The following is a 19535-nucleotide window of genomic DNA, read 5'->3' as shown; positions in this document are numbered from 1 at the left end:
CCTTTGCATCATTTCCCCAGCTTGCCTGTCAGTTGCCTGGATTGAAGCAAGCAATCAATAAATATCTGAAGAGAATTAAATGTTTTAAACAGCTATTTCCAATGACTTAACTATGGCCTTCTTTAACACTAGAAATTTAGATTGAATTTATCTGTCAGAATCCAAACATAAAAAACTAACTTTGACTAAGGTAAAACAGAAAAGAAATTTTTGGGAGATACTAGGTCTCTCAGGAAGTCAGCAGAAAGCCTCGAGATCAAGATTGGAGGACAGGGCTGCTGAAATCACAGAGTGCCATTATCCATTTGATTAATTCATCTTCAGGGCTCCCCTGGCACTGTGGCCACACTCAACACTACACTGTGAGTGTCTACTGCCATTAATAAACTTCCCTGCACATCCCTTGATTCAGATTTAAACACAGAAGTGAAGTGTCCTATCAGCTGAGCCTAGCTCTCAGCCTGTGCTCCAGCTACCAGAGAAGAGGGAGAAGGTCTTCTTCCTTTCCTTCAGAAGGGGTGAGTTCTGCCCCCAATCAGGAACCACACCATGGGGATAGGCACTTAAAGCGGAAGGGGATTTGGATCCTAAACTGCCAAGGCAACAAAAACGTCCACTAACCTGACTGAAAGGATTCTGAGTCATTACTCAAAAGGGAAGGATAACCTTCCCTAGAATTTAAGATATAAATAAAATAGATTCCCAGCTGTCTGAAATGGTTTAGATAATAGTTCTTCTACGAGGCAGAGATGGATTGAAATACAATATATTCCCACACAGCTATCATCTCCTGAAATGCTAGAAATATCTTCGTGTCAAAGTCTCATCATAGGAAGCCTGAGAGCTGGAATCTGGAATTACATTTCTATTTTTTTTAGGCCCTTGCTACAAAGAAGTTGCACTTCCTCCCTCAAGTCGGTTGTCTGCTGTTTGTGACTGATACTATGCACAGCAGTGCAGCATGTGTGTTTCACAAAAATGTGTGAAAACTGCTTTCAAAAATTCATGCCGTCTAGATAAAAAGAAAACTATAAAAATATGTTTGGTTGCCACTTCGTAGAGCCTATTGAATTTGTCTGTGAATGTGAATCTAATTGCCATTGTTTCTACTAGAGCCTCTGTGAACATTACATTTCCATTAAAAAGAGAAGTCAGTTATAGCAGAATGTATTCCTGTGTTCACACAGGAATCATAATAATAAATAATGATCAGTTGATTGCTTAATAATTTATGTTTCTTCTTGATAGACCATTAGAGGAAATAAGCAAAGCCACAGGTACAGAAAATGTCATTCATTGTCAGTAAAGGGAAAAGGAATGTTTTTACTGAAGTGTTACAGCTTCCTGCATTTGAATGGTGACTGCTGATTATTCTCCTGTTCTTCATTTATAATCAGAGAAAGTCTCCTTTATTAACTATTCTTGTTACCATGGGATTGGCATAAAAATATTACCACTTGTGTGGTTGAATTTGAGGGCTGAGGGACCCGCACAACTTGGGTTAGGGGGTCAGACTTAAACTGCACTTGTTGCAGAAAAATCTATTCAATTCTTCATCCAATGGCAGGAATAAACAACATGTTATTTTGATAAATTCAGTAACTTGATGTTAATGGTTGACAGCCCCCCTCCTTCTCGTGGTTTTTCTCCTTCAGTGATTTGAATGACCTGTGTCCATCTGTTGGGTTGACCAGTATGTTTTTTTTAAATGATTTTGTATTTATTTTGATGAACAGTTGTCAAAGAGAAGGGTCTATTCTCAGAGTTCAGGTAAGGAAATTTGCAGTTAATGAGGAAAATGCACATAAAGATGCCAGATGAATATTCCTAAAGCACAGCTCCAATCAATATCTCACCCCTGATTAAGTTTAATGTCTCTAACTCTCTACCTAATTAAGTCCAGAGTTCTATCCCCAGGCTTCACAGATTTTCATCCTATAGCCTCCACCTATTTTCTGAGATTTTATTCTACTTTTTTCCTGTACTCTATGTACAGCACAGTTAAGTTTGGTGATTCGTAATCCTTGCTGCACAACAGAATCACATGGAAATCTTCAAACAAACAAACATTAATCCACTGGGTCCACCATATACTAATTGAAAGTGAATTTGAGGATGAAGCACAGGCATCAGTTTGGTTTGTGTGTGTGTGTTTGTGCAGGGAGGGTTAGCTCCTTATTTTGGTTATCTATTGTTACAAATCCAACCACCGCAACACTTATTGGTATGAAACCGTATACATTTTATTATGCTCCCAATTCTGTGGGCCAACTGTTCTGACACGGCACAGCACTGGTAATGTGGCTTTACTCCATGATGCCTGGGGTTTTGGCTGGGACAACTCACACGGCTAGGGCTGTCTGCAAGAGCTGGAAGCTGGAGTCATTTGCAGGCTTCCTCATTGACATTTCTGCTGCTGAGGCTGGAATAATGCAAAGGCTCTGCTTAGCTAGACCTGTAAGGCAGGTGTCTACATATGCCTTTCCATATAGCTTGGGCTTCCTCAAAGCATGGTGGCTTAAGGTGGAAAAACTTCCTATATGGCAGTTCAAGAATCCAGGAGCAAATCCACCGTAAAAAGTGGAATTGCAAAGGCTTTTACGCACCTACCCTCGGAAAGCACATAGCATCACTTCTGTTCCATTTCATTCATTGTAGCAGTCACAATCCTTCAGATTTAAGGGGAGGGGACCCACTTCTCTATAGGGAGAATGTCAATGAATTTGTGGGCACATTTTAAAGTTACCACACACCCCAGGTGATTTCAATGTACAGGCAGAGTTGAGAACAGTTGGATTCATTTTTTTTTTTTTGTAAGCACCCGTGTGCAAAGGAGCAGTGGGACTTGGGTGAAGTGAACAAGACACCTAGGGTGCAAAATTTAAGAAAATCATTCTCAGGATCATGCAAGCACAGGATAGAGATTGAGAGCAAGTGCCTTCTTACATTCTGTGCTCAAGTGGCCCCACTTGCCACATCCTAGTCCTGACCCTACTACAGAGCAACTGTGTATGAATCATTAGGGTGAGGCGGACTTGGATTTCTGGACTAGACAGTAGTTTAGTATTGGGATTTGGAAAGCCCATGTAGGATCTGGGATTCTCTATGTTTACAGGAATCCCCAGTGGACTACTTCCAGCTTCCATGTGCTTTCCTGGTGCCATGGTTTGCTTAGGCTGTTCCTTCTGCCTGGAAGTGTTTTCCTTCTATTTCTATCAAGTATGGAGTATCCACTGATTTTTAAGGTCCATTTCATATACCACTTCTTTCATCAAGCTTTTATTGGTACCCACAGCCAGAGTGTAATCTGTCTCTCCTGAGAAACCCCTAGCACGTTTTATATGCCTTTAAGACACTCACATGTTGATCAGCATTTTGGTTGTGTATGGGCCTGTCTTATAGTAAGAATATGTCTACTTTTCTCCGAAGGCCACAAAATGGAGATCTGGATCCTCTTCACCCGTTCTCACTGGTAGAGGCAGAGTCTTGTTTAGACAAGGTTCCTTCTTTTTTGCCTTATCTCGCTCCCAGATAGCTCAGGTTTGTAACCAACACATACATATTTTAGATGCCCAATAAACTGGATCTCTGTCCTGATGAAAGGTGTGGTCAATTTCCTATTTTTACAGCCTTCGCAGAAGCCGTCAAATATTGAATAATTACCCTGGTTTAAATGCTTAAACACAGATAAGGACTTCGTCTTTATTGTGACTTTGGAAAACTTCATGTCTGAACATTACCAAACAATCCTTGCCTCACAGCAAACGTTTCGAAGCCTACTCTAGGCAGAGTTCATAGCACCGCCTTTGTCAGCAGCACTGCCACAGGTAAGCCTCAGAACCCTCTGGGGTGAGACCAGCGTAACCATTTTACTGATGAGGAAAAGTGAGGCTTACAGGTTAAGTCCCTAGAGCGCAAGATAATACCGAATGGCTTAATCCCTACACCAAACCAGCTGCTCCTCGTTTGCTGTTATCCATGAACCCTGCCCCCGCCTTTGGGGAGGGTCGGGCAGACAGGCCACTGGGACCAAAAGCAAAGCAGGTAGAACCTCTCTGACTTCCTCCCTACTTAGGGCATCCACTCAGGTGAGGCTGGGGGCGTCCTTACTTTGCTCTTTGGCTGCTCAGGACAAACGCCCTGCCATTCGTCCCTTCTCTCTGTCCGGACGCCCTCCTCCATCCCTGCACTTGGGGCCGTCGTGGGGCTGGCAGGGGTCCCAGGCTATCTCCAGCCGTGGCCGATGGCCGTGCTGGAGGCAGAGCCCGCTCCCCTCCGCGCGTTGCTAAGTGCGGGGATGACATGGATCCAGACGCCGTCAACCGCGGGAAGGGGGAGGCGAGAGTTGGAGCGCGTGGGAGCGCAGAGGCCGGAGGAGGGAGGAGGGACACCGAGCGCAGAGAGCGCGGAGGGAGGCGCGCGCGGGAGCGAACATCCTCCCGGATCCAGAGCCGGGCGGCGGCGAAGCAGCAGCTGCGGCCGCGCCCTTGCCAGAGCCCGTGCGTCCGCCTAGCCCCGCTCTGCCTGAGGCCGTCAGCGCTCCCGAGGATGGAGGATTCCCAGGAGACATCGCCGTCCTCCAACAACTCCTCGGAGGAGCTCAGCTCTGCTCTGCACCTGTCCAAGGGCATGTCGATCTTCCTCGACGTAAGTACAGATGGTGGGAGCTGGGCGGTTGCTTCCCAGCATCGTTCTTTTCCCGGAAAGGAAGGGGTTCGGCTCAGGTGCCGACCAGCCAATGCTTTGTCCCCAGAACACAGGCGAGAACTACCTCCTTTCCCTCTAGAGAACCACCGATGCAAATGCAGGAGGAACGACTGTCCCTTAACTTGCAGCTAGGGCTGTCCCAGACCTGCAGCTGTGGCTTAACACCCTTAAGAAAATTACAAAAGTTGGATTTTCCAACAGGCTGGGTTTCGTAGAAACACTATTGTAAATACAACAGGCAACATTTGAGTGCATAGGGCATTTCAAAGAGACACAAAGTGTGGGGGTGAGGTGGGGACAGTGTCCCAACTCATCTCTCTAATGCGCCCTATTCGCAGCCTTCACCCTCGTGGATGCTCTCAACCCAGCGAGGGAAGCAGCAGCGATTGAGATGCCCTCGTCATCCTCCCCCAGAACCCCTCGGAAAACAATTACTTTGAGCATATTTGTTTTTCTTTTTACAGCGGTGGGAAAGATCATTTTCATAATGGTTCTTTTTGTCACTGCCACCTCTTCTATTTTCCCTTTTTTTCCCCTGATATTCTCCTTCTCTGTACCCCTCCAAGTTCTAATTACTATTGTTGCCTCCATCAATTCTAGCTTTTAATTGTTTTCCCTTTGGTCCTATTTCTCACTTCTGTATCGACTGCCTGCCTTCATTACTCTGATCTGATCACATCCTTTCTTTTCCTTCTGTGCTGTTTCTTTTTCCCGTATGGTGTGGTTTCTATCTTTACAGCACTTTTATTTCTTATTTACTTCTCAATTTTGTTTTCCTTTCCTGCCTGCTGTTTCTGTTCTCTGTATTTTTCCCTCTGTTGCCTATGTCTTCTCTCTGCTTTGGGGTTTCTCTCAGCTGCTTGCCAGGCTCCGGGTCTCCCAGCCCCTCAGTTGTCACATTCATGCTGTTGCCGGAGGTCGTGTCTATCTCAGTGGGGACAATTCTGGCTGCTTCTTGTTTAGGCATGATAGAAAATGTCAAAGGACATGGAGGAATGCTATGTCCTCTGTCCTCTACCCTTCTCTGAGTTATCTTTTCTTATTAAAATAAAAATGAGTGGGAGATGGGCCAGAAGCCAGAAACATTTGTTTGTGGAGAGATGAAAATATGAGGAAATCAAATTATTAGTATCATAATGGTAAGGCAGAGATAAAGAGGATAGGAGGATGTGAGGTACTCTCCCAAGTTTATTTTGAATGGATTGGCTAGAATTGTTTTTAATTCTAGGGAAAGAAACTCCTATCAATAATTCAAACTGTTGTAAGGCAAATGATAGAAGCGAGGTTCAACTGTGTGTACTGGCGGCCTTCACCCTTTATCACCTGGTGGCTCCAATTGGAGATCCAGGCATTCTGGGCTGGTCATCTCCTTCCCACCAAATCTCAGGTGTGGTCATTCCTATTCAGCTACCCAATCAGGTGGTTAAGTACCTTATCCTTCATAGCATTTATCTCTGGCTGGCTTGGGTCAATCAGATGGTGTTATTGGTGCTCATGGCTTAACAGGCTGATCTTATTCAAGTTTTGCTGTTCAGGGCCATAAAGCACTTGAGGTAAGCTGGGAGAAGAGAAGGGTACCACAACATGCCTGAAAAGTCAGGGCCCCTGGAAATCATGTCAGTTATGAGGCTGACAATTAAGGGGCCATGGAGTTGATTCAAAGGGGACAAGTGGGGCCTCCATTCATTCTGACCTGATCTTCACTCTGTCCCCCATTGAGATCAAGTGCTTCCCTGTGCTTTTTAAAAAGCAGTTAACAAACCCCGGTGATAGTGTGGAAATGAATGGATTAAAACTATACAAATGGAAAATCATCCTCCTGACTCATAAACCAGCCATTGCTTAAGTGTTCAACTGCAATGTTTTCGAAGAGAAAATTAAAATTTCATTTTTTATTATGTATGCATGATTGTTTCCAAGTCTGTAAACAAATAGCATCAGGTCCCTGTACTAAAGGAACTTGTAGTCTATGAATAGGGTGCTCTTGCCTTTTATATTTCAGAGATTTAAAAATAAAAATAGGAAACTGATTCCCTATGAGAGGTGTTGACATGCTTGTTTGTCAGTAAAATGCTAGAGTCTACAAAAAAAACCTGCCATTGGATTTTGTCTCAAATGGAAGAGATTTTGTTTACACTTTTCTTTGAGTTATTTTGTGAAAAATCTAACACTGGTGAAATATGCGATGTGAAAAATGATTTGTTACTTAGGGATTTGTCAATTATTCATTTCTGGATCATACCGCTTTTAGCAAAATAAAATGTGAAATATACATGCATCACTTTATTTATTAGATTTAAAATATTCTAGTGGCACTAGGAAGAAAGATTACTTTTAAAATTCTCTTCATATTATAATAAATAGGTGATAGATATTACCTGTTCTAAACTGGAACAGGTAATTATCTGTGTGTCTTCTGTATCACACAGACAGTTTCCAAATTTGAGGAAAACTTTGATTTGCAGTGCTTTTTATTGCAATGTCACTGGAATAATCAATCATTTAAGAAATGATGTAAACTGCTACTGAGAATACTATTAATGACATGATACATGACCAGCTGGTTAGAAACTAGAGACAGATTTTAACAAGAAAATCAGAGATAGATTTGCCACAACTGTTGACTTTTCCTTCCGCTTTCTCTCCAAATCAGCAATAGTAATCACTATGATACTTCCTTAGGCTGTTGTGAGTATGAAATAAGAGTTCATAGTTTAGAAAATGGAAACAAAGCAAAAAGTGTTGCATAAATTTGAAGTATTATGGTTATTTCAGTGCTCAACACTGAGTGCATTAAATAACAGTAACAGTAGCTAAATCCACAAACTGATGCAGGGACTATTTCTTCATAAATCTAATTTATAGAATTGTCTTGCTAGAATATGACAGAATTAAGTATCGGTTCATCATAAATACTCTTGAATACTGACGAGAGGCTTAGAAAACCTAGCACTGGTGCCAAGGTATGCCAGTGCATTGAGGCTGGAGCAAGCATTCGCATATGGCATGCCTGCCAGCCACAGGAGAGGGACTCAACTGGGTCCTGGCAACACAGAGGACCACGGGGATTATTATTGCTTTTCCTTTTACACCAATGGACTATCATTTCCCCGGTTGCTGCAATCCAGTTAACAGAACAGGAACTGTAGTTTGGAATACTAGTCCATGTAGCATGTGTCTCCTCTTTTGAGTCATTACATTAATCAACTCCGCTACTGTGAAAAGGGAGAAAAACAAACCTTCAACTCATCCCCAAAAGCAAGAGAAATTCCCAAATGAAATTAGTTGCAACTTCATCCACCCAATGCCACTTTCCTTTCCCATCAGTTTTCCTTTGATTTTTAACTGGAAGGGAAGTGACTGTTCCCCACTTCACTGCTCAAGTGGGAATGAGGCTGGAAGGTTGTGAAGGGGATGAATGACTTTACTGCTTGTCTTCCCTTCCTTCCTTTGTCTAAGCATGCACACTCATGTACACTCTGAATGCAAGATACAGAGCATAGATGGTCAGGAACTTGGTGAAAACAAGAAATAGTTTCTTTTCACAAGGACACTTAATTCTGAAGCCCCGTATATGCTCATTTGTATGACGTGTGAGATGCACAGAGGAATGTCGAAGCCGAACGAGTCTTCCAGATGCAATGGTTCTGTGACTGAACTCTGTTATAGCCACACACCTCCCATCTCACCTCATTACACACACACACACACACACACACACACACACACTTGCTCATTTGCGTGAGATTGTCCAGTTCGGAGGATGGCAGTTAACCCCATCACTGTCTACCCTCGTTGGCAAGGCAAATGTCACTCTTGTAGTTATAGGAAGCAGCAGAAATTGGGGAAAAAAAATTTAATGCATGCTGGGCTTAATACCTAGGTGATGGATTGATAGGTGCAGCAAACCACCATAGCACACGTTTACCTATGTAACAACCCTACACATCCTGCACATGTACCCCCGAACTTAAAAAAATAAAAAAAAAATTAAAAAAACACTTAGTTTTACTGTTATAATACATTAAAAATTGTTTTCCCACACTAGGCCTACCCTAGGCAAAATTGAGAAGATGAAAATATGTGCGCTGATTCCTTTTCTCCATCCATCTTTCAGTACCTGCTTTCCCTTATCCAGTTTCAGGGCAACCAGTGGCCTGGTAGTAAAACTACCTGCTGGAAGTCTGGGCCCACCCACCCTGGTAATGGGAGAGACTCCCATCTGACCCCAGGCAGTCTAATGATTGAGACATCTGGGTGACACCAGGCATTCTAATGGGAGAGACTCCCGCCGACCCTGCATGGTGGGACTCCATGTTCTGGATTAGTCCTGAGTCCCTGCCTTATATTCTAGTTTCTCAGGAATCTACCAAGGGACTATTTCACCTCATTATCAAATCTTAACCTGATTCATGGTAGGAGGCACTTAGAAATACTAGTTCAGTAAATAATGATTGTGTCCATCTTTTAATGTTTCAAAGACAACATTTACATTTTAACACCTGCCTTCAATAACTTAAAGTGATGAACAAGGAATTTTACTTGAGGCCATCAAAGAATATTTTTGAAATAAAGGAATCTATTTGATAATCTTTGAATTGTAGCAAAAACACAGTATTACCTGTCTTCAAATTTTAAGCCTGACCATAATATTTAAATTTATTTACCATCCGTCCAGTGGTAGCAACCTTAAGATCGGCTGACACAGATTATTCTGGTACCATAACATAATGAACTTGATTCTCATCCGCAGTACGTTTTCTATTAGTCTGTGGTATCAGAGGCAAAATTTGCAGCAGAAACAGTTCTGTTCATATTTAATTACAAGAACTGTCTTAATAACAAAAGCTGCTGTTTTTATTTCATCTTTCAGAGGCTAAATGCTACTTGAGATTTTTCTTTATGAAATGAACAGAACAGAAGTCCTGGGTCCAACTCTGTGGTGTGTGATTATTCTATTCTAGTTACTTCAAAATCCGAGGACAAAATACAGCTTGAAATAGCATCTTAGAATGAATCAAAAGTAAGAAACAGGATGTGTTTCATGTCTCCCTGACTCTCAGCTGGGGCTCTATGGTTGCAGAGGACAGGAAGAAGCTGGTTGTGATAAGGGAATGAATCCTCAAAATCCCCTCTAGCAATTAACTCTATGGAGGAAAAATAATCTGGGTCTCATTTTGCTTTAAGCATAGCTCTTACTATTGAAAGCAGTCCCCCTGCAGTAATTACATTAATTTAGTAAAAAAGGAGGACCATCTTCTTCTGCATGCAAGTCTAGGTGATACCTACCTGTTGCTGGAAAAGTTTCATGGGTGAGATCTTTAATAGTAATACTAGTATCTTAAAACACATTGTGGCAATGATTAGATTTATCTATACCTCATTTCCGTGAAGTCGGCAGAATGAAAGGAGGATAATGTTTTTATAGTAGAAAGCAGTAAAACAGACAACTTGGGAATAAAAACGATTGCTCATGTTTCAAGCTGGCCAGCAAGAAGTGACGATCTAAATATAAGAATAGCTCTGGTTATTTAACTATAGCTACAAGTTACTTAGGGAAAAAAAATCATCCTTAAGGGCCCCTTCCAAGCAATTAAAATTTGTCTTTGCAATGTGCTAGTGGGGCATCCTCTTTGGTACTGTATATAACAGAGCTCTGTAGTATGTTATCCAGATTATTTTCTATTAGCATACCTATCAGGGCTAACTTCATTGCAGCTAGCAGGAAAAATAATGCGAACTGTTCTAAGATTGTTTTAAAAAATAATGTATTGGCTCCTGTAATGAAAAAGCAGAGATCATCTCATCAAGATTACTTAATCAGAGACTCAAGGAGTGCTATCTGGACCCAGTTCCTCTAACTCTCTGAACACTACTTTCCTGGGTGTTGGTTCTTTCCAGGTTATATATTGTATTAGTTTCCTAGGGCTGCTCTAACAAACTACCACAATAGAATGTACTCTCCATGGTTCTGGAGGTGAGAAGGGCGAAATCAAGCTGCCAGCAGGGTGATGCTCCCTGGGAAGGCTCCAGAGGGGGAACCGTATCATGCTTCCTCTCTTGCTTCTGATGGCACCTGTCGGTACTTTGGCATCCTTGGCTTTCAGCTGCACCACGCCAATACCTGCCTCTTTGATCATATGGTCTATATCCTCTATCCCTGCATCTCTGAATTTCTCTCCTTGTAATATCCCCAGTCATTGGACTTAGGGACCGCCCAATCCAGTTATATTTTATATTAATGGGATTACATCAGCAAACCCTATTTCTTTTCTTTTTATAACTTAAAGTTTTATTTTAGATTCGGGAGGAATATGTGCAGATTTGTTACATGGGTATATTGCATGATGGTGAGATTTGGGGTACAAATGATTCCGTCACCCATGTAGTGAGCATAATACTCAACAGTTAGTTTCTCAACTCTTCTCCCCAACCTCCCTCTTCCCTCTATTAGTCCCCAGTATATGTTGCTGCCATCTTTATGTTCATGTGTACCCAATGTTTAGCTCCCACTTATAAGTGAGAATATATGCAGTATTTGGTTTTCTGCTTCTGCATTAATTCGCTCAGGATAATGGCCTCCAGTTGCATCCATGTTGCTGCAAAGGACATGATCTTGTTTTTTTATGGCTGTGTAGTATTCCATGACGTATATGTACCGCATTTTCTTTATCCAATTGACCACTGATGGGCACTTAAGTTGATTTAGCATTTTTGCTATTGTGAATAATGCTGCAATGAACACATGAGTGCCATGTGTCTTTTTGGTACAATGATTTATTTACTTTTGGATATATACTCAGTAACGGGATTGCAGAGTCAAATGGTAGTTCTGTTTTAAGTTCTCTGAGAAATCTCCAAACTGCTTTCCACAGACTAAACTAATTTACATCCGCACCAACTGTGTATAGGCATTCCCTTTTCTCAGCAGCAGCTCCAGCATTTGGTTGTGTTTTTTTGAGTTTCTGATAATAGCCATTCTGACTGGTGTGAGATGATAGCATATTGTGGTTTTGATTTGCATTTCTCTGATGATTAGTGATGTTGAGCATTTTTTCATATGTTTATTGGCCACTAGTATTTCTTCTTTTGAGAAGAGTCTGTTCATGTCTTTTGCCCACTTCTTAATGGGGTTCTTTTTTGTTTTTTGAAATACGATTTTTACAAATTCTGTGTATTAGTACTATGTTGAATGCATAGTTGGTGAATATTTTCTCCCATTCTTTAGATTCTCTGTTTACTCTGTTGATAGTTTATTTTCCTGTGCTCTAGCTCTTTAGTTTAATTAGGTCCCACTTGCCAATTTTTGTTTTTGTTGCAATTGCTTTTGAGAACTTATTTATAACTTTTTTCTCAAGGCCAATTTTTTCTCAATGTCAAGAATGATATTTTCTAGGTTTTCTTATAGGATTTTTATAGTGTGAGGTCTTATATCTAAATTTTTAATCCATCTTGAGTTAATTTTTGTCTATAGTATTAGATAGTGCTCCAGTTTCATTCTTCTGCGTGTCACCTACTAGCTATCTCAGTACCATTTATTGAATAGGGAATCCTTTCCCCATTATTTATTTTTGTTGATTTTGTTGAAGATCAGATGGCTGTAGGTGTACAGCTTTATTGCTGGGTTCTCTATTCTGTTTCATTTTTGTATCTGTTTTTTTGTACCAGTACCATGCTGTTTTGCCTACTGTAGCCTTATTGTATAGTTTGAAGTCAGGTAATGTGATGCTTCCAGCTTTGTTCTTTTTGTTTAGAATTGCTTTGGCTATTCAGGCTCCATTTTGGTTCCATATGAATTTTAGAACAGTTTTTCCTAATTGTAAAAAATGACATTGGTAGTTTGATAGGAATAGTACTGAATGTATACATTGCTTTGGGTAGTATGGCTATTTTAACGATATTGATTCTTCCAATTCATGAGCATGGAATGTTTTTCCATTTGTTTCTGTCATCTATGATTTCTTTCAGCAGTGTTTTGTAGTTCTCCTTGTGGAAGTCTTTCACTTGTTTGGTTAAATGTATTCCTAGGTATTTTATTTTTTGTGTAGCTATTGTAAATGGGATTGCATTCTTGATTTGGCTCTCAGCTTGAATGCTATTGCTGCATAGAAATGCTACTGAGTTTTGAACATTTATTTTGTATCCTGAAACTTTATCGAAGTCGTTTATCAGTCCCAGGAGGCTTTTGGTGTAGTCTTCGAGTTTTCTAGATATAAGATTATATCATCAGTGAAGACAGATCATTTGGCTTCTTATTTTGCTATTTGGATGCCTTTTATTTCTTTCTCTTGCCTGATTGCTCTGGCGAAGACTTCCAGTATTATGTTGAATAGGAGTGGTGAGAGTGGGCGTCCTTGTCTTGTTCCAGTTCCAGTTCTACTTCTAGCATTCAAGGAGATGCTTCCAGCTTTTGCCTGTTTAATATGATGTTGGCTGTGGGTTTGGCATAGATGGCTCTTGTTATTTTGAGGTATGTTCCTTCAATGCCTAGTTTGTTCAGAGTTTTTATCATGAAGGAAGGTTGGATTTTACCAAGGGCTTTTCCTCCCAAACCTCTATTTCCAGATAAAGTTACATTCATGGATACTGAGCATTAGGATTTCAACATTTGGTTTTGGAGGACACAATTCAACCTACAGTATATCCAATAACAAAATGAATGACAGCAGTGCATTGCCTATATATTCCTAGGTTCAAAGTCAGCAGAAGGTAGAGTATGTCTCTCTCCTGACCACTCAAGCAAAACCATGGCCTGTCATTCACTGGCCCTAATGTGCTCATCCCTGAGCAGTCACCGTGACCAGAGGGATATGACACCATGTTTGTCAGACGTAAGTGCCCTGCCCAGCACTGGAGCACCTAGGCCAAGCATGTAGGAAAGGTTGGCTTTCCAGAAGAACATTAGAAATCATTACTAAAGAGTAATGGATACCAGATGGCCAAATAGTTCTTATACATCAAGACAATTTAAAATACGTCCAAGATAATATGATTAATAAAGTATAAATAAAGTAGATATAGCATAGACATGTGGTTACTCTTTACCCATGATGTATTATTTTTCTTTTATGTTTTGTTGAATCCCAGTTTTATTGAGGTATGATTGACTTACATTAATGTGCACATATGTAAAGTGTAAACTTGATGAGTTTTAACATATATGAAACCATTACCACATTCAAGATAATAACTATCTCTATCACCTGCAAAAGTTTTCTTACATCCTCTTGTAATCCACCCTCCCCTGCCCTGCCCATTCCCAGGAACCTTAATCTGTTTTCTATCCCTATAGATTAGTTTACATTTTTAAGAATTTTATATAAATGGAATTATGAGTAAGTATTCTTTTGCATCTAGGTTTTCTACTCAGCCTAGTTATTTTTGGTTCTATACAAGTTGTTGTGTGTATAAATAGCTCATTCATTTTTATTGCTCAGTAGTATTCTATGTGGCTATACCACAGTCGGTTTGTTCATTCATGGTTTGTTTATCCATGGACATTTGGGTCGTTTTCAGGTTTTAGATATTATAAAGAAAGATCTCAATTGGGAAACGCTTACTTAAAATTAGAATGTATTTTATTTAATTATGAATAAATTATGTGTAAGTGTAATGTTCACTGCAATATTTATTTAAAATGGTGATAAAATTTTCTCCTTTTTCCTTTCCAGATACTGAGGAGAGCAGACAAAAATGGTAAGACCAAAAATCTACAGTTTCTATTTATTAATCTTACATTTTATATTACCTTATAAATAATAATCAGGAAAAAGGGGAGAGTCCTGGAAAATGACATATAAAATACTATCTTATTGTACTAGTGATCGTTTTAGATAAGTTTTAGGCCCTAAATATTCATAAGAAGTTGGCAGAAGGATTTACATTTGAAAGGAATGTTTATGCCTTTGAAGTGAGGAGCTCTGCCATACTTGGACTCTGCCTTTTCCTTTTCATGCATCAAAAAATAATTTTGTGGCAATAACAGCTTCTATTCATTGAGTGTCTACTGTGTGCCAGGCATTGGGCCAAGTGCTTTGTGCATATTATGTCCTAGAATTATTACAATACAAAGCTGAGACTGGACCCCAGGTCTGTATGATACGCAAGTCTGGACTCTCCACACTGAGCTTTATTGTGGCCTTGGGGATTTTACTGCACTCCAAGAGGGCTGCCTGGAAACCTGCATTGCTAGCTTTATCTCTACCCCATTGTTCCTGGCCACTGCTTTCCCATTTGAAGTGTATGCACTGGAAATGATAATCTATAGCAACAGAGAAGTAGGAGATGGCAACCTTGAAGTAAAAACTTGCTCTGTTGATTTAATGATGACTGCACAACGTCTAATTATAAGTTGTCATAAGCAGTATGTTTTGACTCTATTATTCCACTAGAAACTTTGTCCCAGAGAACACCAAATAAAAGCTTGTTTTGTTTTGTTTTGTTTTTTTTTTTCTTTTTGCTGCTATACTATAAGTACTACAGTAGAGGTATATTCTTGACAAGAATTTCTTGACAAATTTAGGATACAAAGGGTTCTTTCCCTTTTTTGAATACCATTTCTTATCTATGGGGAGAGATTACAGGCAGAGTCCAGAACTGACAGTTTAAAGATATATGTTGTGGTCTATTTTACCCTTAAGCGGGCAGATCAAGAAAAGCTTGACTGACAAGACACACCTTTCTACACAAAAGATTATTAATCCAAGGAACAATGTAATAGCATCCCAAGTCCCAATAATATTTAATTGTGCTTGGCCATCAAAATATTTTCTCAGATTGTGTTGTGGTGATTGATATATTGTCAGTTCAAATGTGCTTTTTGTTCCCACTTGAAGCATTTCATTATTTTGCTTTTAGTTTTAGTTTTGGGGTTTTTTTTTTTTTTTTTTTTTTTTTGAGACAGAATCTCACTCTGTCACCCAGGCTGGAGTGCAATGGTGGGATCTCGGCTTACTGCAACCTCTGTCTCCTGGGTTCAAGCAATTCTCCTTCCTCAGCCTCCCGAGTAGCTGGGAATACAGGCGCACGCCATCACACCCGGCTAATTTTTGTGTTTTTAGTAGTGACAGTGTTTCACCATGTTGGCCAGGCTGGACTCAAACTCCTGACCTCAAGTGATCCGCCCTCTTCAGCCTCCCAAAGTGCCAGGATTACAAGTGTGGGCTACTGCGCCTGGCCCATTTGATTACTTTTAAAGACAGAAATAATGATGGCATCATTTTGTCTTCTCATCTCATCCTTTGGTCTTTTGCCTGATATCCAGGCCCAGGGATGCCTGGTGTACAATTGAATAGCCCACCTGTCTCTATGCCACCTGCCTTGTAGTTCAATAGCAGTCTCCAGCTCAGAAATGCTTTTTTTCCCTCTCCACCCAAGCTCCTAGTTTTCTCAGGCTATACTTTCATTTCCTAGACCCCAAAGCTCTGATTTAGGTCCACCCTTACCTTTGTATGTATTTCTCTTCTTTCCATCAGAATTAGCATAATCCACAGTCAGAATAAAAAGCACTGAACAAAACAATGCACATGATTCAATGGTTTATGATAACCTCAAATACCGTGCTGCATGAAGTGGTCACTTGCACTGGCAGACCCATGTCTCATATTTCCTCACCTGCCCCCGCTCTGCCTTCCTTACCACCTCTCCTAATGTCCATTCTAACATGCTGTCAGACTACCTGCCTTTCTGCTCTTACCTCTCAAAATCTTCCACACGTATCCTCCTCTGCAGCTGCTGAAGCACTCAGTCCCCCTGGGCACCCTCCATCTGCCACACTGTTATGTTACCCTGCTGTGACCTCCGCCTCCTATAACTTTCCGCCCTCAGTCAGCTTGAGAACACCCACGCTTTGCTTACATTCCTGCTCAGAGACACCTTATCTGGGAAACCTCCCCCAGTTCCCTCGACAGGGCCCCACCCTCTCCCTGTGTTCTCAGCACAACTGGGCAAATTAGCACAATTGAGTGTTCTCAGCACTTTGGCACATATTGATTATTGTCCTTAAGGTGGAGACTGCTTGTTGGCTGGAGATTGTACTTCTCTAAGCCAAACATGCCTCTCTAAGGCAAGGAACATAAGTTACAAGTAGGCGGTATGCCCAGCCAGTACTAGATGCTCAATAGACATTTGTTTAATGAATTCAGAAGAAAATACAGTATATATACTATTCAGCCTTAAAAGAAAGAAGAAATTCTGTCATTTGTGACAACATGAATGGAATTGGAGACCATTATGCTAAGTGAAATTAGCCAAACACAGAAAGACAAATACCTCTTATACTTCTATATCGAGCCTAAAACAATTGAACTCACAGAAGCAGGGGGTAGAATGGTGGCTACAGAGGCTGGGGAGTGAAAGGAGTAGGGAGGTAATAGTTGAAGGGTACAAAGTCTCAGGAGGAATAAGTTTAATTTTTTTTGAGATCAATTGCACAGCATAGTGAATATAGCTAATCATTGAGTTCTGTACATTTTAGTATCACTGAGAGTAAATTTCTTCTAATGTTCTCATCACCAAGAAATTGCAAATATTTGAGGTGATAGAGACATTAATTAGCTTAATCTTTCCACATTGTATTCAAAAATCATAACATCACTTTTTATCCCATAAATAAATACAACTATAATTTGTCAATTTATGATAAAAAATAAAATAAAAAAGGATTGAGGATGTTCTGTTCCATTATTTCCCTCTCTTCTCTCTGTCCACTTTTCCCCCTGCCTTTCATCCCACCTTACTCTTCTCCCTCATTCTCAGTGTAAAGTTGGAGGGAAGCAGAGTCAGGCAGTTTGGGTTTAAACCACAAGTATGCCACCTAGGAACTTTATAAAGAGCATAGATAACGACATCTACCATGTCGTGTGGTAATTATGAATAATAAATGAGGGACTATCCATAAACTTACTAGGCAAGTGCCTGGAATGTAGTAACAACTAAACACTTGCTCATTTTGCTGCTATTATGATTAATATTATCTCTATTGCTACTGAAAGCTTGAGCTGTTTTTTCTGCTGTGATGACTTGGCTGTCTGAGATACTTTTTAACATTTTAGTTATTTCTATTGCAGTGGAGTTTAGTAGAAAAGAAAAATAAAGCTATTTACCATATATGGAGTATTTGAAAGGGAAAAGGATAGTGGATAATCTAATGTAAATGAGAAGATACAAGCATGTAAAAGTAAGCATCCTTCTGTACCATGTGTTCATGGCATTCTGTATTTGCAAATAGACAGCTGCTACATGTATTTGAGCTCTTGCTAACAGACCCTCATGTGATAGAATCCCTTGTGGACAGCATAATTGGTGACAGAATAACAAAAGGAAGAAGAGGCAATAGGCACTATAATTGTTCGCCTGCCCAGAGGACAGATTTAGCTTTTGGAATCTATCTGACATCTGACAAAAAAGAGAAGCTGCTGGATAAATTGGGCGGGGTGGGAGGGATACACATTAGCGATTAGCTATAATAATGACATCTTGGAGAGATTTTTTTGGTTGGTTGTTTTTTTTAAATCATAGGCTAGGATCCTAAACATAAAGATAGCCCTCAGAGTAGGATTGCTTAGGAGAGATGCTAGTGCTTTGAGCCAAAGAGACCCAAATTCAAGTTTTTAGAAACATAAAACTTCTGAGAAAGCTTATTTACAGGCTGAATGAAAAAGGAAATGATACATGGGTATTTATACAATTTGCAAAAATATTTTTAAAATTTATATTTTATTTTAAAATATTTAATTGAGAAATAAAGGTCAAATATATTCAAGGTATATAATATGATGCTTAGATAAATGTATACATTGTGTAATTCTTATAATAATCAACTTAATTAAAACATTCATCACCACCCATCGTGTACATTAGAGCCCCAGAACTTGTTCATCTTATAACTGAAAGTTTGTACCCTTGACTATCATCTCCCATTTCCTCCACCCCCAGCCCATGGCACCCACTATTGTACTCTCTGCTTCTACGAGTTCAACTTTTTCAGATTCCACATGTAAGTGAGATTGCACAGTATTTGTTTTTGTGTGTGTGTGTGGGAGGGGGGCAAGAATATCTTTGAAATCTTAGAGGCAAAATGAAAAGCTTCGTAGTAGTGAATAGCACCATTGGATTCCTCTTGTTGATTTGCACTTGTTAAGGTCTGCTATCATTCTTGATCAGTAAGTAGGAAGGCTATATGGGTGGCACACTTGATCCTTGTTTAATCACTGTTCCCTCTAAGAGATTTTTATAGTTCTCCTCAGGCCTTTAGTCCAATCCAGCAGCCTGAACGTATTAAATTTGTGAGAGCAGAGATGGTGCCTATTTCACATACCCCCAGGTCCACCGTGGTGAGCAAAATGCCTGCTGCAACACAGACGTTAAATATTTGTGAATTATTTGTAAGAAATGCATAACCAACAATTTCACTGAAGAAATATAATCATATACATAATTTAATCAAACAAAGCACTGTTGTTATTTATCTGTTGTTTATTAATTAATAATGTTCGCTAAAATGTATGGAGGACATATTATGAGCTGAGTCCTACCCTCTGTGATTTATATACATTGTCTTCAATCATTATGACAAGCCAACAGAATAAACAGTTTAGAGCAGTGGCGAGAACGTAGGCTTTGAGGTCACACAAGCCCATGCTTGGCTGCGCCTCCTTCTAGCTTTATGACCTTGAGCAAGTTGCTCAACTTCCCTGTGCCTCAGTTTCCGCATCTGCAAAGGAAGGATAATAATATTACTTCTCATAAAGTTGTTTTGAGAATTAAATGAGATTATGCCTCTGAAACACTTATCCTGATCTCACCTAGTGATAATTGCTCAATATTTT

The 19535-nt window shown here is 40.1% G+C and overlaps 1 protein-coding gene across 2 annotated transcripts in view; it reads left to right on the top strand.

The window, feature by feature from the left end:
• Nucleotides 1-4315: 4315 nt before the first annotated feature.
• NECAB1 (N-terminal EF-hand calcium binding protein 1) overlaps nucleotides 4316-19535 on the top strand; it is a 192890-nt gene continuing 177670 nt past the window's right edge. For both annotated transcript variants that reach the window (XM_030794921.1, XM_003268280.4), the window contains exons 1-2: nucleotides 4316-4647; nucleotides 14379-14403. In XM_030794921.1, the coding sequence (XP_030650781.1) occupies nucleotides 4549-4647; nucleotides 14379-14403 (124 nt within the window). In that variant the 5' untranslated portion in view covers nucleotides 4316-4548. The remainder of the gene's footprint in view (nucleotides 4648-14378; nucleotides 14404-19535) is intronic.

Source organism: Nomascus leucogenys, chromosome 16 (assembly GCF_006542625.1).
Source record: "Nomascus leucogenys isolate Asia chromosome 16, Asia_NLE_v1, whole genome shotgun sequence".
NCBI classification, from domain to species: Eukaryota; Metazoa; Chordata; class Mammalia; order Primates; family Hylobatidae; genus Nomascus; species Nomascus leucogenys.
The sequence above is the reverse complement of the archived record's forward strand: the minus strand, read 5'-3'. Positions and strand labels throughout refer to the sequence as shown.